Source organism: Thunnus thynnus, chromosome 1 (assembly GCF_963924715.1).
Source record: "Thunnus thynnus chromosome 1, fThuThy2.1, whole genome shotgun sequence".
NCBI lineage: Eukaryota > Metazoa > Chordata > Actinopteri > Scombriformes > Scombridae > Thunnus > Thunnus thynnus.
In genome coordinates, this window is record NC_089517.1 from 34,749,704 (window position 1) to 34,770,701 (window position 20,998).

General features: G+C 39.6%; 2 protein-coding genes across 3 annotated transcripts in view; one reads left to right on the forward strand and one right to left on the reverse strand.

The window, feature by feature from the left end:
- Window positions 1-20,998, forward strand: part of LOC137187452 (neural-cadherin-like) — a 265,262-nt gene that overhangs the window by 53,737 nt on the left and 190,527 nt on the right. The window contains exon 6 of the mRNA XM_067596339.1: window positions 13,593-13,735. Within this exon, the coding sequence (XP_067452440.1) occupies window positions 13,593-13,735 (143 nt within the window). The remainder of the gene's footprint in view (window positions 1-13,592; window positions 13,736-20,998) is intronic.
- On the reverse strand, window positions 5,392-9,649 carry LOC137187444 (uncharacterized). Of its 2 annotated transcripts, XR_010929211.1 has the most exons (3): window positions 9,469-9,649; window positions 5,624-9,293; window positions 5,392-5,448 (listed from the first exon to the last, which is right to left on the reverse strand). XR_010929211.1 is itself a non-coding variant. In XM_067596320.1 (2 exons), exon 2 carries the CDS (start codon window positions 9,109-9,111, stop codon window positions 5,869-5,871), a length of 3,243 nt encoding a protein of 1,080 aa, XP_067452421.1. In that variant the 5' UTR covers window positions 9,112-9,293; window positions 9,469-9,649; the 3' UTR covers window positions 5,392-5,868. The 2 variants fall into 2 exon arrangements, 1 of the variants encoding a protein (XP_067452421.1); XM_067596320.1 differs by having other exon boundaries at window positions 5,392-9,293.

Genomic DNA, 20,998 nt, shown 5'->3' on the forward strand with positions numbered 1-20,998 from the left:
AGAATACTTCACAGCTTGTGAGAAAACAAAATTTAAGTGTTGAACTTTTTAGACGGTCCCTGCACACTTCTCACACAGCCGGCTATCCATAGAGACCAGTGTTATAGGTCCAACTCAGAAGACAGCTTGTTTGTTGAAAATTTGGTTGTAGCCCGTTGTCTACGTTACTATGGTAGGAAAGAGGCATAGTTTGTGTTTTAACAATAAACTTGCACAACTCACAGGGAAGGCAAAATGTTGCCACACCAGTGACTTCAAGGAAGCAGGAGGATTTTCCAGTTCTGTTGTTTCTCCATCATCTCTGCCTCTGATAGTGGCCATGGTGTCTCAAAAAGTAATATAGCTGCAGGCTACTGGTAAGCTATGCTGATACGTCTTTGAAATATTTTTATTTTCGTCAGATGTCCATATTTAGGCAGGGACAGAGAGAAAAAAAATACTGGGAGAATCATCCTGTTTTTGATTTTGAGAGGTCGAAATCAAACACTCATTTCGATTGATTTTCAATTTAGAATCGAAATTGTGACACCCATACCGTTTAGCATAATGAGAAGTCTACTCTGGACTAAATTATACAAGGCCTATCCTAAGCAACTGAGAAGCAATGTCATACAACAGCACGGCCATTCAGCACTAAAACATACTAAAGAAAACTTTCCTACATTTAGCACTGGAAGGACAGAAAACCTTTTTTTCTCAGACACAAGGTGTGTTTACATGGATACTAGTATTACAGTTATGGTTATCTATAGGAGTGTCTGGGTTGTTTGTTAGCACATGTGACCGTCATATTCTGGTTTCAGAAGCCTGGATAAGCCCTTATCCTGGTTTTAAGAAACTATGCTGTGGGGAGTACTCTAATGGAAACTAGGATACTGTGACATATAAACATCTTATCCAGGTTTCTAAACACTGTTTACATCCTCAACTCACATTACATGGCAGTTAGTCAGTTAAAAAAAATATATGATGATAAACTTTGTAGAAGCATTAACATGTTGAAATGATAGCAAAAAAATTGACAATGGGAATACAGATAAATTATCCCGATGCTCTTGTGTTCCATTACTGGTGATGGTAATGGTGATGGTGATGGAGAAGCCAAATCCAGCAGAGCTTTTAAGATTCAAAGTTGGTTCATCATGTGAACATATGAATAACCAGGTTCTATAGATTCTGTGTAAAATTATAACCCAGATATGATCAAAAATTGTAAATGGAGGTTGTTATCTTAACCCCTCAATCTGTTGGGTTCTCTGCCTTTAAAAACATCCTGCTGGAAGTTGCCATTAGAAGATAGGTACACTGTGATAATAAAGGCATGGACATGGTCAGCAACAATACTCTGGTAGGCTGTGGCATTTAAATGATGCTCAATTGGTACTAAGGGGCCCAAAGTGTGCCAAGAAAATATCCCCCACACCATTACACCACCACCACCAGCCTGAACGTTGATACAAGGCAGGGTGGGTCCATGCTTTCATGTCGCTTACGTCAAATTCTGACCCTACCATTTGAATGTCGCAGCAGAAATCGGGACTCATCAGACCAGGCAATCTTTGTCCAATCTTCTATTGTCCAATTTTGCTGAGCTCGTGTGAATTGTAGCCTCAATTTCCTGTTCTTAGCTGACAGGAGTGGCACCCGGTGTGATCTTCTACTGCTGTAGCCCATCTGCTTCAAGCTTCAACATGTTGTGCGTTCAGAGATGCCCCTTCTGCATACCTCGGTTGTAACAAGTGCTTATTTGAGTTACTGTTGCCTTTCTATCAGCTCGAACCAGTCTGGCCATTCTACTCTGATCTTTGCCATCAACAAGACAACTGCCGCACACTGGATATTTTCTCTTTTCCAGGCCATTCTCTGTAATCAGTGTTCCTCCCAATTCTAATGCTTGGTTTGAAATTCAGCAGATCTTCTTGGCCATGTCTACATGCCTGAATGCATTGAGTTGCATATGATTGGCTGATTAGATATTTGCGTTAACAAGCAGTTGAACAGGTGTACCTAATAAAGTGGCCAGTGAGTGTGCATGCCAGTAGTAATTCAACAGATAAGCCAATGGAAACATTCCACTGTAAGCACAGATTAATAAGGAACCACACTGGAGGCGTGGTCCAGCAAATAAATAACACAATCAGTCAGCAGCAGTTGAATGGATCGGCTGGTGGTCCTGACCCCCAACTATTCAACACACACACACACACACACACACACACACACACACGTCCCCACAACGTGAGGAATACCTGGACCACGCACACACCCACACACACACACAGATTCTCCATCTACACCTTATCTGGATAAACTAAATGAACTCAATAATTAAATTCAGTAATTAATTTTCACAACTGACATCAGGCACAGGCCTAAAGGACACATCTATTTTTCTCCCTGGATCAACTGAATGAAAACAAACTTAAATAAAAAGTAAAACAAAAAGGTTAAAAAGTAATTTGTGTGTGGTGGTGTATGTCTGAGGCAGTTTTCAATTGATTGCAGCATTGATCTGGCCAAATTAGAGTTGTGGTATAGCCAAAATGTGATTGCGAAAGGCATCTCACTGTTTCTTGACTGCTGGGCTTTTTGCTTCCTCTCAGTGATCTGTCCTGATTATTCTCTCCTCTCTCTCTCTTAGACACTCACACAGGCAGTCCTTCATGCAGTAGACGCCTACAAGCATCTGCTTGAAAGCATTAGAAAGAGGTATTTGTTGAAGTTAGGTTGTTTTAAGTGTCAAGTAGGATTAACCTTAAAATGCCTGCTGTGAAATTCTCTATAGCAGCAGACCATCATTATAGGTTTAAAACTGATTTGTGATATAGCCAACAAAGTATAAGTCTGCTTTTATGCTATGCGTTACACAACAGTTGTCCACTTATCTCATTCCGTTATCATATTCAACTCCTTCTTATCACTGCCGACAATTGACATGATTCAGTTTAGCACACAGACTTATCTTTTTCACTTACTGTACATACTACACTAGGTATCTTTGTAAGTGCAGATGTTCCAGATATTGAATGTGTAGTCGATACTCTTGTAGGCATATACTTCACAGTCCACACAGTTATACATTTTGGATGACAGTAAGGCACTTGGAGGCAAGAGCACATGAAATAATCGAAGTTGTGGGCAACCTTACGACCTTGTTGATTTGGGCATCGTAGTATAGCCTCCTCTTAAAATAACAGAAAATGGGCAATTAAAATGTAAAGTGCAAGTAAAAACCACAGATTAGGACTGAAACTAACAATTATTGATTAATCTCTCTATATATATTTTTGTTGTTGTTGTTTTGACTGATTAGTCCTTAAAATTTCAGAAAATAATTAAAAATGGTCCACACAATCACAGTCAAATTTGTCAAACCAGCAGTTCAAAACCCAGGGAAATTCAGTTTACAATGATTTAAAAAATCAAAAAACAAAAACATATTTTAAAGGCTCAAACCTGCAAAAAATTTGCCTGATAAATTACTTAAATGATTAATTTATGATCAAAATAGTTAATTTTCTGTCGATCAGCTAATCCATTGATTGTTTTTAATGGTCCTTGCACTACCAGAGTTTTTAATACAGCAAAAAGTTGATATGTTGCATAGACCAATGCAGGCCAGCAACAGCTGTTGGTGCTAATTCAGGCTCCTTGTAATCATAAGGCTAATTGTAAGCCTACTCCATTTGATTCTATAATTATTAATCTGTCTGTATCTGTAATGTAGAAGTAGAGTTAATTTAAGGAGTCAGAACAAAAGAGGCTTGGTAGCCCGTGTGAAAGAGTCATGCATAAAGTCAACTGCATAGACAGCATCTGTAATTTTGCCATCAAGTTGCAAGCAGAAATACACAAGGAGGCCTTTAGTTCTTTCTGGCTTTCAGGTGAGATAAATATAAGTAATTATCTAATGATCTTTCAGATACCTTCCTTAGACCACAAGTGGAAGTTGTTTGATCAATGGGCCCTAGGTACCCTAAGAGAAACTACATAATTCAGGAGAACTTTATTCATCTCACCTACTTTGAACCCATATCTCTGCCATCCTTAGAAGAGATAATTACACACTTGAAACCAATATCATGTCCCTCGATATCTTACCCACTAAGTTTCTATTAAAGGTCTTTGACTTCCTTGGCCTATACATCTTACATTTTATAAATAGCTCACTGGCTACTGGTTGTGTACCTTCTTATTTCAAACATGCCATTATCCAACCGCTTTTACAGAAACCTAATCTTGATCCCCTAGACCTCAATAGTCACAGACCAATCTCCAAATTACCATTCCTCTCCAAAGTCTTGATAGTAGTAGTATCATCATCTCAGGTAATACTGTCAATGAGTAGCAAAGAGATTTTTGAGAAATTTCAATCTGGTTTTAGATCTCATTATAGCACAGAAACTGCCCTTCTGAGGGTTACTAATGATCTCCTGGTTGCATCTGATGCTGATGTAGGAATGACACTATGTTTATTTTAAATTTCGGGGCACCACTCTTCTTAAATGGAATAGAGCAAATACAATCAGTCTCTTAAATGTAAGTTCTTTTCAATACATTGACCACTTGTCTTCTGCTCTCAAAGGACACAAACAAACAACGTCTTGTTGATAAATGAAGACATTTATTTAATAGCTAAACATCTGGATAATACATGGTAAAGAGAATAATAAAACAAATCAATAAAAGACTTAATAATATGAACTTTAAATTAGTGGGCCATAGTGAAGTGAAGTATGTGACTTCATAAATTAATACTACACATGAAATGTCAAGACTTAATGTTACAAAATTATAAAAGACAAAAAGAACATAGATCAACATGCACAAATTAAAGGACTTGGAACTAAAGGCTTTGTGATGTACCACCCCTGGCACAATGTTAGTCAGGCTTCTGTTTTTATCAGTTCACAGAGTTTTGGGCGTGGATAAAGCATTTCACACCACAAGTACTAATGAATATGTAATTCTTTTGTCTCAAAAGAAACCTGGTGTTACTAAAATAGTTTAGCATGTCTTTTGACTTGCCTAAAATGATCTCCTATTCCTGATTCTTAGGGGTAAAACAACATAAAATTGCATACTTCAGGCCTCACTACAGTCGAATCCATTGTGATAAAAATTGTAGATAGCAGTACATTAAACTATTCAGAAAAACATAGTTTTAGCATTATAAATTCAACATAGCTCTTATTTCATAATATTTAAACATTCAACTCAACATTGTTCAAACATGAGGTCTCTAACATTATCAAAACTATAAATGTCTATAATGTTATAGTAAATGCACAAAAGGTTAAAGCAACAGTATGTTGTCCTCACCACAGTGTAGCAACTGCAGCTATACAACTAGCTAAACTCTTCTCTGCAAATGATTGACTTGAGGCATAGTGAGCTTTCTTTGCTGTTTACTGTTCCTCTTTTGTATCATACAGGGCAGAGTGAAAACTGTAACACAAAAATACAAAACAAATTCCCATTTTACTTTCCAACATGTGCTTTCCTCCATGTAAATACATATAAATGAAATATTTTAATACAAACCAATCAAATTCTTTTTCATGTAAATAATATATCCTTTTTTAACAATTATTTATATTCAACCATGAAATTATATACTTACGACATTGCCTCTGTGGCGTTTACAGCATGAATTGCTTTGGATGAACACAAACACAGGAGAACTGATTCAGCTAGCTTCTTCACTACTAACAGGAAGCGAATTGTACACACGTGACTCCCTCAGTAGAGAAAACCCATTTCAAAATAAAACACATTTCAAAATAAAGGCATGTACAAACTTAGGCCATAAAGGCAACACACTCCCCGCCTGACCTCCGTGAGGTCACCAACTAATTACCACATGAACTAAGCAGGTCTCTGAACATCATTTTTAGCAAGAAGTAAAACAACTTCTGAGACTGGTCGGAAGAACGTCTTTGAATGTCCTTGGTCTGTGGTCTTCTTTGTCATGTCATTATCCTTGTACCACAGGAATCTCAGGTAGTTCCTGTGGTCCTGTCGCACCAAGAAGCAGTGAAACATCTGTTGTATATCTGCCAGGATCGCAACCTTTTCCTTCCGGAACCTCATCAGAACTCCAAGGAGTGTATTGTTGAGATCGGGTCCTGTGAGGAGCACATCGTTGAGAGAAATACCTAAGTGTTTGGCACTTGAATCAAATACCACCCTAATTTGGCCTGGTTTTTGTGGGTGGAAAACCCCAAAGGTTGGCAAGTACCAACATTCTTCACTCTCTCCCAACGATGGTGCTACCTCTGCATGACCGTTCTCCAATATTTTTCCCATGAAGGCCATGTATTGCTGTTGCATCTCTGGTCTCTTATTTAGACTGCACTGGAGTGACGCAAATCGTTTGGCTGCTTGTTCCCGGTTGTTGGGTAGGCGTTGCCTTGGTTGCCTAAATGGGAGTGGGGCAACCCAACTATTAGACTCATCTCTGTAGACTTCTTTGCCCATCAGTTTCAAGAAGATGTCATCTTCAATTGAGGATGCCAGCTTGTTGTCACGTTCTGTGTGATTGAAGACAGTTTGTCCTAACACCTCTTCTGCAGGTTTACTGACCTCTGACTTGCCGTCACTTGCTGCTGTGCCATGATCAATCTTTTCTTTGATGTGCAAGAAGCTTGTGCAAGGTTGTAGGAGTGAGGGTCGACCATTCTCAAGCACAGTTGTTTTGAAGGTGTTGACAGTCTGCCTGTGTGCACTTCCCAAACACACTTCTCCAACTAGCACCCATCCCAGGTCTAGCCGTTGCGCAAAGGGGGCATTGTGGGGCCCGTTGACCTGTTCCCTGACCTTGTGCACTCTTATTACATCCCTGCCGAGCAACAGGAGGATCTCAGCAGTTGGGTCGATATCAGGAATGTGCTCTGCTACTTTCGCAAGATGAGGATGGTGTCGAGCTGCACTTGGAGTCGGGATTTCAGACCGATTGTCGAGTATATCATTGCACTCGATGAGTGGTGGGAGAGGGATTATAGCCCTTCCATCCAGTGACTCGATAATGAAGGCTTCAGCTCTACGCCCAGATGCTTCAACGGTGCCAGAACATGTCTTCAAATAGTAGGAGTATGGTTCACACTCTACATTAAATAGCTCAAATAAACTGGACCGTGCCAATGACCTATTGCTTTGGTCATCCAAGATGACGTAGGCCTTAACGTGTTTGTCTGGTTGACCTTTGCGATATACTTTCACCAGGCAAATCTTGGAGCATGATCGACCAATTTGCCCTGGCCCACAAACCTCAGTGCAGCTTGAGTTAACAACTGTGGTGGTAGTGCTGTTCTCTTCTCCCTCCCCGCCATTGTGTGGTGAAGTTGAAGAAGCCTTGACTTGAGATGCAGGTCCAGGATGCATGGCAGAGTCATGATAGGTGCTCTCACATTCCATACACTTAACTGCATTTTGACAGTCCTTAGCAAAGTGAGTGGTTGAGCTACAACACCTAAAGCAGATCCCTCTTTCTTTGAGAAAAGTCTTTCTTTCTTCCAGGTTCTTTGCTCTAAAAGCTTTGCACCGTTTAAGGGGATGTGGCTTGCTGTGTATTGGGCAGCTCTTATTTGGGTCACTTACACCTTTCACATTGCTTGCACGTGTGTGTGTAGAATCAACATCCGTCTTGTGAACCGAAATGGGGTTCCTTTCGAACTTTGTGGGTGAGCTGCAAGCGCTTGGGATAGAAAAGCTGGGGTCGTTTCTCTTCCGTGCCTCATAACTTATGAACTGGCTGAAAAATTCGAAGGGTGGAAATTGTCCTTTATTTTCTTCCTTATGTTTTGAACCAGCTGAAATCCATCTTTCTTGAAGCCCATAGGGCAATTTTGCAACTATGGGTTCGATACCACGTGCAGTGTCCAAGTAGGAGAGAGCTGGGAGGTAACCGTCCTCCTTAGCACACTGTACTTCCATTAGCAAATCTGATAGTTCCCGTAGCTTCACGTGTTCTTTTGCTGAAACTCTTGGGAAATTGCCAAGTCGGTCGAAAAGAGACCTTTCGATCATTTCAGGTGCTGCATAACATTCCTGGAGGCGATCCCAGGCCTTCTTAAGTGCTGTGACTGGGTTTGTTATGTGTACTGACCGTATACGCTTCACATGATTGCTGGATTCTCTACCGAGCCATTTTATCATCAAGTCCAACTCCTCAGTAGGTGTGAGGCCTAGCCCTTGTGTGACATTGGTGTATGAAGACTGCCAAGCACGATAGTGTTCAGGCTTATCATCAAACTGATATAAACTTGAATTCACCAGGTCACGCCGAGCCAAGTACTGCACCAGGTGTTCAGTTGTGGGTGCACTGTAGGAAGCTGTAGGCATGGACTTTGGATAGAAGGGCTGTGCTGACTTGTTCAGGTTGGACTGACACTCTTTTGAATCACTCTGTTGGTCAGGTGCTCTGTGCGAAGCCTGATTTTCCATTTTGACTGCTGGCGGGACATACACATAGTCAAAAATGTCAGGGTGGCTAGTGACATTAGCATATGATGTTTCATTTGGAAATGCAGGGGTCCGATGTTCTGGATTAAAGGAATTGCGAGGGCTAAATAATGTCTCATTTGCTGGGGGCTGACTTTTTGGTGAGTGAGCTTTAATGGCTACTTGATCTGGGAAGTCAGTTGAAGGACAGCTTTTATGTGATTGTGGGTCAAAGTGAGAGGTAATGTAGTCACTTGTCCGCTCCATTTTGTCTTCCTCTGCTGGGCCTGCCTCATCTAGCACCAACGGACATGCCTGGGCATCTGCTGATTCCCACACAGCTGCTTCAGCCTCTGCTGCTGCTGCTTCTCGGCGTATAGCAAGTTCTTCAAGCTCAGCATCCCTCTTTACTTTCTCAAAGTGATATGCAGCATCTTTGTCAGCCTTTATCTTCTGATATTCAGCTTCTCTGTCAGCTATCTCTTTCTTCTGCTCAGCCTCCTTAGCTGCTCTTTCTATCTTAGCTTTAGCTTCTTGTTCAGCAAATGCAAGGCGTGCTTTAGCTGCTTCTGCTTTGGCACGTGCACGTATTAATGAACCACTTGACGGTGCAGATGATCGTGAACTCCTGCTAACCACTGAAATCTTGTCATTTTGTTTCCCATCCATCTTACCACGATGTACAACACCAGCCTTTAAATGTCTTTTCACTATGTTGTCCTCACCACAGTGTAGCAACTGCAGCTATACAACTAGCTAAACTCTTCTCTGCAAATGATTGACTTGAGGCATAGTGAGCTTTCTTTGCTGTTTACTGTTCCTCTTTTGTATCATACAGGGCAGAGTGAAAACTGTAACACAAAAATACAAAACAAATTCCCATTTTACTTTCCAACATGTGCTTTCCTCCATGTAAATACATATAAATGAAATATTTTAATACAAACCAATCAAATTCTTTTTCATGTAAATAATATATCCTTTTTTAACAATTATTTATATTCAACCATGAAATTATATACTTACGACATTGCCTCTGTGGCGTTTACAGCATGAATTGCTTTGGATGAACACAAACACAGGAGAACTGATTCAGCTAGCTTCTTCACTACTAACAGGAAGCGAATTGTACACACGTGACTCCCTCAGTAGAGAAAACCCATTTCAAAATAAAACACATTTCAAAATAAAGGCATGTACAAACTTAGGCCATAAAGGCAACACAAACAGTTTAGGTGACAAATAAAACAAAAGCAGTTCATACTCTGTAGGGTTAAAAGACTTTGCTATCCCAGTCAATAGATGGCAGTGCTGTCACATGGTGAGAAATTAAATAAAATTAGATTCTATTAATTCAGTCATCTTATATCATGCTAAAATTTCATGCTAAGCAATATTAGCTGGTTTACATACTGATTAGACTTAATTGACATGAACTAAGACTTGGCTGGAATAAGAGGTATACCAATGTTAAGTCAACTAAGGAGTGCACAGATTTATTTCAGTCTCTGGAGATAAGTGAAACTCCAACGGGAGTCTGTTTTCATGTTTAATGTGGAGTTATCTGGTCTTTTCTCTGGTTCAAATGACTTTACTTTAGTTATTTTGTCAGCCATGGTCTTCTCAGGAGGTCTGACTAACCTCCATTCTGTAAAACCCCGGCTTGGGAGGAGAAGTGAAAAGGGGTCAGTTCAAAAGTCTAGAAAAACACTCACCTCCTTGCTTAGGAATTAAAGAAAGGTTGTGTTGTGTACAGTGGTGAATGCTCAGTTCTGAAACTCCTGGACCGTAGTGCTGCATTTGACATGGCTGACCACAGCAACTTGCTCAGTCACCTCGAGAAGTGGGTTGACATCTCTGACTCTGCCCTTTGTTGGTTCAAATCATATGTCAACCACAAAACATTCTCCATCACTGTTGGTAATGCTTCATCTTCCACTGCCCATCTTACCTGTGGCGTGCCACAAGGCTCAGTATGAGGTCTTTTACTATTTTTATTTATTTATTTATTTATTAATTTACCTTCAAATCTCTTCTTAAAACACGCTTGTACAGAGAGGCTTTTTCCTGTTCTCAATCTATAGTCTGCTGTTAGCTTATTCTATATTTATTGTGCTTGGATTTTGAGTGATTTTGTTTGTTTGCTTTGCTTTCTTTTTATTTTATTCTATATTTTATATAAGATTTCAGTGCCCCAATTCTCTGTGAAGCACTTTGTAACTACTCTATTGTTTGAAAAGTGCTATACAAATGAAGTTATTTTTTATTCTTATAAAGAAACACAGCACAGCATCTCCTTTTACCTGACTTGGTATTGATCTGTAGGGAAGTGCGCAGCTTTCAGAGTGTGAGCTGAAATTACTCAAATACTGCAATGACACTCTCCAAACAGAGCAAATGAGTAGCACATCACTGATCTTCCAGGCAGAACTGCTCCAACAGTTGATGAGGCAAAAAGACGGCAGCGACAGAACATGATCACACTTTTCAACTCCTAATGATAGTACCTTGTTTTCAGTAAAGAATGAACAGACCTCATTGGCAGGGCAGAGTGACAGATGGATATATTTTCAAGTCAGGCTGTCGGAGTTACTTGACCGGCATTTTTAATGTGCACACACATGTGGGCAGGCAATGAGTCATTGATAAATTACAGCCGAAAGAGCACATCTTTTAATCTGAGCTGTAAGCCCAATAAGGGAAGGAAAAGGAAGAGGAAGACAGAGAGGCATGCACAGAAGCTTTTCTAATATTCATGTTATTGTACTTTTAATCAGCAGAGTTCATTTAGGGTTCATTTAGTTGTTAGCACTGTAAATACTGTATTTAGATTGAACTTATATTCAATTATTTGCCAAAGAACCATATTAATTTGGTTATATCTGTGAAGATTTGACTGTGGAGATTAATCAAGCATTCTCATTGTAATATTAACTTTCTCAAAGTAAAGTGTTAATTAAGAGGTAGTCCACTCAAGATTTGCCTTAATAGCTTATTAGTTAAGATGCACTTCTTGATGTTGAACTAATGACCCAGAGATGCTGGCATGTTGCATTATGCAGAGATTTCTGCTATTCCGATTTGGGCAGCTGAAATCTGTCCCAAGAATATAGAGTTTGAAACTCATGTCAACAAGGTAGAGGGGCCAGCCTTTCAAGAAAAGTTTTGCTTTCAAGCACATCAGTGGTTCAGAAATGTATGTGTAAGGCCAAAAGAGAGTTCAAAGCTGAAGTTCAAAGTGTTACACTAAGATAGAAAGACAAAACTGAAGGGGAATTTCAGAGCAAGATGATAAACTTAGTTTGGTATGCAGGGGCTGATAAAAAATGCATGTCAAGGCAAGCAACTGAGTTAGCTTGAACACAGTATACAATATATACTAAAATTCTAAGATAGGGTAGATGATCGACTGCACACATTCATTAATACATCACACAAGTCCTTACCTTGCATACACATATTTCAATGAGACAGTATTTCTTCTATATCAGCCTATTTGTGCATTATATCATATCACTACATCATAATTTATAGACTGCATTATTACTGTGTATTTGGCCATCTGGTTAGATGTTTCAAATGTTTGTAATGTAGAGGTTTGAGCTCATGAGACTGCTTCTTCTACTGTACTTTATCACTTACATGCCTAAAAGCTTTAAACAAAATTGTAATAGCGTTGCTGTCTCAGCTGATGTTTTCTTCCTCCACCTTGCTTCAAGGATGCACTCCTTCTCTCCATCCCTTGTCCACCCATTCAAAAGCCAGCGATAGACATACACACCCTTAAAATTTGATTAGGGTGCAGCCATTCTGAATGTCCTCCAGGATAGTGATGCAGTCCAATGGCCAGGCTTGGAGCTGCGAGCGCTGCCTGTTGGAGAACTGCTCCACTGTGTCTTGTTTTTCTGGACTATCATAGGAAGCTATTTTTCACCACCACCACCCTCCACATTCTTATTCTGTCACTTTGAAAGTTGTTAGATTGAAGGTATTCTATGACTGAAGGTGTGATGTAGGATGGATGGAGTAGTGGGGTCAGAAATCTGTGATGTTGTTGGAAAACTTTCTTTATGTCTCTCTGTATGTTCACATGAGGTATGGCAGTTACCAGAACTATATCTAAAAAGTGAATTTTTGAGGTTACTGGTGATTGTGGTTTTGCATTTATCCAGGGACTTATTAACACCTGGGGCTCACCGTAAAACTGATTAACTTGCTGGTATAACAGGAAACTGGCTCAGCTGGGTTCAGAGTAAATACTTGAAACATTAAACAGAATACATACGATGCACAGCATATCTCTTGAATATGCCCTTTGTTCACTATGCTGGAAACCAGTTCCAAATGTGTATCAGTATTGTGTGCCGCAAGGATCACATCTAAGAACCACTTTCTTCTTTTAGAAAGTTGCAGTTGTGTTTCTTGTGGCTGCAGTTGTAAACATTTGATAAAATTCTCTTTGGTCACAGTGTGAAACACAACCACTGGTTCAGACATCACTCAGCAGACTGAACAAAGTCTTTTCACCAACTGTCAGACTGAACAAATGGCACAAAAATCTCAGGCTAACATGACCAAAGCTGTTTCTTTTTATCTTTTATGGTGTTGATTATTTCACATGCAGCAGTTTATCCAGAAGGAGTTTAATGCCTGCAACCCTAAAGTTGCTGCATTATGTTTGTTTCTTCTCCTCATATCATCCTTGTTAATGTCTGTTCTCCTTAGTGTAATTCAAAATTCAGGGATCCACTAATTAACTAAATTAGAAATTACATATAATGAGGGCAAAGCACTGGTGCATTTGGTTGGTCTGTGATGTATTTGCTTGTGACACACTTATATGATGTTATCTACTCCTGTATGAGTGTTTTTGTTCTATGTGCTGATGCTTTGAACTAGTGGCTGAACATGAATTAGATAGATTGTGCTAAGTGAACCTGAAGAAGCTACAGGTGAAACATTTTGTTCACTCCTAATAAAGTCACAGTAAAGTCATTTCAGTGTGTGGTGGTTAATTTTGATTTTCATGAATTAGATAGAATTGATCTAAAACACTGACAAAACACTGTTGAATGTGTCTCATTTTCACATCTACACTGCAGAGAAGTATTGGTTAAGAATTGATTGTGTGTTTGTATGTGTTCTATCAGATATCGGACGTTTGTCTCAGAGGATGCGGGCCCCAATACACTCGTTGCCACGGTGCTGGCGAAGGATCCAGATGGGGACGGGATTACGTATAAAATCACCACAGGAAATGAGGAGGGCAACTTCGTCATTGACAGCCAAAAAGGTTAGATATGTTGGATTTTTAAAATTCTGCTTTTTTTCTCTCTTGTGTGTCCTCATCTGTCATTATTTAACTAGTATTGACATTTCCTTTCCTTCTTCTTCCCTTTCATTCTCTTATCTTAATTTACAATTAACAGTCTTCTCTCGTAAGACTTAGAGTTAAAGGGGCACACCACAAATTTTACACATGAACATCACTACTAGGCACGGGGAGTACAAGCCTGTGAAAGCAGTTGTAAAATGTCTTTGGCTTTTGATGGAACTTTTTGAAATCTAAGAAATAAGTACCTTATGATGTCATCATCTTTGCTTTGGCATGGAGACAAACTAGGTGTGTGGATATTTAAATAGTTTGATTTGCCAAGTGGAAGGGGCTATTTTGGGCGCCTTTGGTTTTGGAAGTTAAAGTCCCATTTATTTTCTACATGGACACTTTTAGGTGACCCATAGTTGGAGCACTTCCATGGCTTGGATGAGCATGAATCTACAGCTATGTTAGAAAATATCTGGTTCTTTGATAAAAAGTCAAAGGTGCAATCCTGCATAATTAAAACATAAGGTGGGATGTTAACTACAATTCCGATAAGAAACATCCAGTCACGAAGATTAAAATTATGTTACGCTGTTATGGCACCGTGCTTTGTTCACAACTGTGATGACAAAGCATTTTGAATTTGCTACCATTCTCTACCACTCTGCTACAGGTATGTTAGGTAACAGTGACTACGTTTACATGGACACTAATATTCCACTATTATTCCGTTTTTACTGCAGTTTGCGACACATGGCCTATTGCCTGTCTACAGTCAGGTGTGGGATAGAGATGAGATAGAGATGCATGCCCAAAAGAAAAGCCCACATTTCTGCTTGGAAGGAGAAACACACCTACTGTTAAACATTTTGAAAGACTTGGCTATCAGCAGTTTTTTGGAAATGCGCAAATATCACCGACCTTTTTCAAGAAGGTGGTTGAACAAATGAAAGAGGGAGGCTGTGTTTGCACAGTCGAACAGGTCTGCCGCTGGTGGAAAACCTCTATCCTATTTTGACACAAGGAAGCAAAATGACAAAAGAGGCTCCAGCTGTTTCTTTTCTATATTTTGACATGATAAACATGGCTGCATGCAAACAGGAAAATGAGTAGAGTATTCATTTTCATTAGCCATGTAAACAGCTTAGTAGGAATATTGTCTTTTTTGGAATAAGGGGAAAACCAGAATATTTTGTGCATGTAAACATGGTCATTGCGGATATCTTTAAAAGAAAAAAATGAAATGGGATTACAGAATGGAAAAAAAGTCAGGATATCTCAGTTTGATGCCTAGATTATGATCATGTGTTTTTTTAAATCTATCTCTGGCAAGTCCAACAGTTTTATAGAACACCAATAGTAGATTGCTGGAGTACCCCTTTAACGTCAGAAGTACTATGCACAGATTTGTTGAACACCAATGAAATGGTCACTCTTCATAAATTAGCGTGTAATTAAATATATGGCATGCAGTCTGTAAAACAGTCATTTGTCAACATTTAACTGTTAAAGCAACTTGCAACTCTTTAACAAGTACCATAATGTGTCTTTTTATCTCTCTACTACATGGCACTGTATGTGAGGCCATATGTAATCATGGTGCCATCTGGTTGTCTCTCTGTGTGAAGAAACTTTTGTAAACACAATATTTGATAAAAACTGCAGGTTTAAAACAAATGGACCCTCAATATAGAAGAGGTTCATTAATAATTCGAAGCACCATGCTGCTTAACATTTTAGGTGAAAAATCTTAGACCTTTAGGCAGCTCAGGGGCCTGTTATGATTGTGCTTTTCACCTATGAACATTTACCACAAACCCCAAAATATCCACAAAGATTGTTTTTTGGGTTTTTTTTTTCCCACAGCTATTTTCTCCCTGCTTCTCTTTCTGCCCTTCCTGCTATATTTACGTACACCGTATAAATGTAAAAGCTCTGCAGTTTGTCAAGCGTGCCTCAGAGGGTCTTTAAAGTACGCATCACAAAGTATGTTTAGTGTTTTATGTCCTTCACCGTATCCACTATTCTGTGGATGAGGATGCCTCACCAGCCTTCCTTTCACCGCGAGGAGCATTTTCAAGGATATTTAAATCCTGACAGGTCATGTCATGGAGACGTTAGAATAATCAGCCAAAGTGTGAGCAGCATTTCCACGGTGTCTTTGTAACAAAATACCATCTGAGGTTTATAGTCACTTCTCAACTTTCTCTGAGGCTGAAGCAGCAATGCCAGACGCAATGTGAAATAGGAAACTGGATTAATGACAACGACGCAGGGTGTGTGTGTGTGTGTGTGTGTGTGTGTGTGTGCAGTAAGTGGGGGGATGGTGGCAATTTCATAGAGGTTCGACCCTTTTGTAAATTGCACCCCTCTCTGAATCTGCATATCGCATTATAGGGTAATACGATGACTTTTACAAATTCAATTACTCAAAACTTCAAGGCACAATTTCCTCTGTTCACCAGCAATGACATTCACTGTCAGCTGATAGTGGCAGTCATTTTATCGAGCACAGAGAAGACTTGTAGCGTATAACTCGATTCCATCGGCTATCAGATGATGAGCGTAGACTTGCTTTGCCATTTATATTGTTTGGCTCTCATTTGCATTTAGTCACATTGACCAAATTTCTGCCCATAGGCAGTCATGAAAGGTTAACTTTGTTTTTCAAGTTTGCTTTCTCAGACCGACCAGCTTTGTATTAAAAGTTCAGTGTCGTAGCAACGTCTGTTTGTCTGGATGGATCTTCTCATTTGTCTGCTTACTTTATATGTATTACTCTATGTGCATGCTGTCTGTTTGTAATTTGGATGCCATTGTCATGTGTGCACATTATTGGTATTTAGTACACACTGACTGACTAATCCATTCACATGTTAATCCATAGGATCACTAGTGTTTGTAGATGGAGTGAATCATCATGTCGTAAGATTAAACTGAATACTGGCTAACTGATTCCTATATTAACACAGGGGCTGCTACTAGTGATTATTTTCACTGTCTATTAACCTTATTGATAAGTTTTCTGATTAATTAATTAATGGTTTATTGACTAAACCAATAGTAAACTGGTGTACTGATGGCCTACTTTAGTTCAAATTCAATACCCTGCTGTTGTGGCCATGACAGGGATTGATCAGGAAAGCTGCAGCACAGACAGGCTGTACCAGGTTCAAAGTAATTATTCACAAATAGCCTATAAGTTTTGAGCCAATTATTCAGATTTTATGCCCAGTAATAACATTTCCTTGTGGCTTGAGAGCAAATGTTCTGTGGCCAAGTACAAGTCCGCCCTATAGAGTTTCCTTTACAAGGTGACTTCATCAAATTGCTTGTTTGAAACCCAAGGGTATTAAATATGCAGTAATATAGAACAGAGAAAAGTATGAATATATTTACATTTTAGAAGGTGGAACCTGCTAATGTTTGAAATGCATGTTTTATAAATGACGTAAAGGACAACGCTGTTTTTCTTATTGTCAGCAAATCCCTTGAAGAGATAAAACAATGAGTTGAACATTAGTATTATCTGTGTAGCCAAAGTCTGATAAAACTCATTCCCTTGTGCCACAGACCTCCATTGTTGTCTGAAAACAATTAAAGACACATCAATGAGCCACACCGTTGCACTGGGTGACATGTTGCTTCATTACAATGAACACGCACACTGTAGTTTATTTTGACTCAATCACTCATACACCATCCTGTTGCTGGAAATGTATATTAATCCGCAGCTGAAAATAGTCTCCAAAAGACACTATTTATTCCTGTTTTAGTAACATTTGCTAAAAACTACAGTACCCAGCTGTTTTAGGAAATTATTAAGCCTCTTTTAAAAACAAAAGTATATATTTGTTACCCATTTTTAAAGATTTACATTTTCAGTAGGAACAAATGGACTTGGAGCTGAGTGACACACACGGGGTAGGGAAGTCTCATGGGATTTGTTGACAATAAGAAGAATATAGAATATCACCAGCTTTATCATTCAAACTATTTATCAGTTATTGAAATGGTTTAAGATTCATTTTCATTTAAGATTCATCTTCTTTTGATTGATTCGTCTGTTCTCTGATTGTTTGTGTGCTACAGTGCAATGACACTGTGTCAGTCCAAATGACAAATAACTGGGAACAGGATTTCTAGTAAATAGCCAACATTTAAGTGTAGGGAAATGGTCATTAAACACAAAATGCAACACAGAATAAATGAAAAATATTGAGAAAATTCTTAGCTGCTGTGAGTGCTCTGCTGTGTCATTAGCATCCTAGTGCACATTTCTATCATGCACACCTTAAGTGGTGATGGGTTTATATTAAATCAACTGGCAACCAGTCATGCTCACTCAAAGACACACGCACACTCACAAAAGTAAGCCTAATATAGATACACACAAAAGCACCGCGCAATTTGTCTGTACCAAAGTGTGTGAGCCAAAGTGTGACACCATAATGCTTGTAATATGATCCAGTATCTTGTTTTAAAGAGACCAATATTTGGTCATTAAAAGTATTTTATGATTCTTATAATGGAAGGCGAGCACATTGGATTCCGCCCACCATCTCTAACCCATCTCTTCTGCTACTGATGAAAATCGTTTATTGCCTTTTCTCCCATCTCTCGTTGCTGGCTCCCCTCCCCCTTCCCCTCCCCGCTCATCCTAAATGTCCGACAATCTTTCAAGTGATTGTTTTCCTCCCTTCCGGCAGGAGTAGCCCTTCTGGCCTCCCTCTCCGTGTTAATTTGCCTGTAACTCACCTCACAATACAGTGTGTTTCCCTGAGATTTAAGGCGCCCATTAGGATCCGAGCAGGCTGGTCAATATGATGATCACGCTCTTCCTATTAAAACCCATAAATACAGAAACACCCGATGTGTTGGAGTGGAGGAAGTATTTACTGTACTGACAGCTAAGGGGAATTGCTGGCGCCAATAAACGGCCTTCGATCATCACCTTTTTTTGTCGGCTAAGTTTTATGGTGTTTTGGAAAAGAGTACTTCCGTGAGAGGCAGGCAGTACATGAGTTTGTTTTCAGTGAAGACTCCTAGATTACCAGTGATGGGGTAGCATTCGTTCTCCTGTTGTCATGTTTTATTCTTATTATTTAGTCTTTCCTCCTGAACTGCTTGCCTCCTATCTATTGTGTTAGGTCTGATGTGCTGACCTGCGTCTGATCCCAGCTTTATGTAACAAACCCACATTGTTCTGCTCTCATTCATCTCCCTGGTTCCCTCTGGCAAATGTATTGTTATTCTCTCTTCCTCTCCATCACTTTTCCCCTACCTACTTGTTTTTTATTAACCTTTTTCACTTTTTCTCTCACTCCTTCATCTCACTTCTCCCTCCTTCTCTCCTAGCTCCGTTGCACAATTTTTTGGCATGATACTGACTGGAGGACCACTCCCTCCATCCCTCTCCTCCTACTGCTACCCCCACCTCACTTTGTCCTCCGTCCGCTGTGCTGTCTCTCACCCATCCCTTTGCTTCGTCCTTCTACTTCCTCCCTCCTGGCTGCCTTCATGTGAAGTGACGGCTTCTCACTGACCCCCGAGGAAACATCTTCTCCATCTCCAATAAGCGATGATATGTGCTGGCCCTGTTAGCAGCAACACCCACACAGACACACACACACATGCACACGCATACACACACACTGTCAAAGTCACTGTTCTTATTTCACTGAATAATAAAAAAAAAAACTTCTTATACACATGAAATTTGACATATATAGTGCATGTAGAGAAACACACATAATGCTGTCATACATATAGCCATGTATATGCATATACACATACCAGTGACACACACAAGCAGAAAATCTGTCAAATGTACAGTGAATGCATAGACACATCCACCACACAGACACACAAACACACATATACACATATGCCCGTATGTAGACATGGAAAAAATACACACCTGAAGGATGGTGTACATAATAAGCATCCAATCCCACATACACTCTGACAATGTATACCTGCACATAAGACCCACAGTCACAACCATAAACAGGAACAAACACCTGCGTGCACACACAGAGCCAGACATGTATGTATCTACACGCACGCAGGCCTACACATATGTATATGTCGGGACACATACACACACACGGCCATAACCCATACCACAAGGGCACATATCTCATAGATTAGAACAGACGCTCGCTGTATGCTTTGTTCTTGGAATGTCCTAAAACCTTTTCCATGTCCCATTTTCAACCACTTACCCAGCATGTGTTGCTCTCATCCCAGGCTTTTAGGCCCTATTAGATGTTTATGCCAACCAGAGGCAGAGCAAAGCAGGGATCGGACTTCAGGGCGCCTCCGGTGCTCCCTTTATATGTAACATAGTGAGCAGGCCATAGCCTCTCTCTGTGTCTGCCTACTGCCTTTACTGAACTGGTCACATTTATCTGGCCTTCTGTCTCAATTCATTAAGCTTGAGTGCACTCCCCGGCACTGTTGGAACAGCGTGGGTGGAGAGAGAGAAGGGTGGACATGCTTTGTGTTATACTTTACTTACTGCTTACACTTTAAGTGCATCTTTGGTATGGATATACACGTTTTTCCATTCTATTCTGTAATTCTAGGGGCCAAGAACCAACCTTTCTGATATTAGACATCCAATTACATCTATGAGTACTGCTACTTTATCTTTTTACCAATACTGCTGTACCTACTTCTTTCTGCTGCTGCTATCATCACTATGGCTATTTTCACTGCTGTGGTATACTACTATTACCACCGAAATTTTAAAAAATAAAAATGAAAAAATCTTGTATCTAGTGGTATCTAGCCTTGCAGAAGATAGCGTAGAATTGGTCTACCCCAATACAATGTAGTTGAATGACACTTCATTTGTGGTACTAATGGCAATGAAAAATTGCATTTTAAAAATTCACCAGAAAGTGCCCTTGTTATTCTGGACAATCCACAGAACACATTGTTAACAGTTCTCAAAGGGACTATTTTTTTGGTAGAAAGTTGTTCCAGTGTAGTTCAATGTGAGGTCTGTGGATTATTAAGGTTTGCTTTCACCTCCATTTTATCGAGGTGGGGACAGAAATCTCAGAGACAAATAACAAAGAAATAAAAATAAAACCCAAACTAGCTGCTTTAATCCATGCTAAAAGTATGGCTCTAGAGATGGAATTGTCCACCAACATTTGTGATTTTAAGTGAAAAGTGTCAACAACTATTGAATGGATTGTCATGGAATTTGGTAGATATACA

Bases quoted from the DNA above. Each gene is read 5' to 3' on its own strand.
- LOC137187444 (XM_067596320.1), bottom strand. From the start codon at position 9,111: ATGGATGGGAAACAAAATGACAAGATTTCAGTGGTTAGCAGGAGTTCA.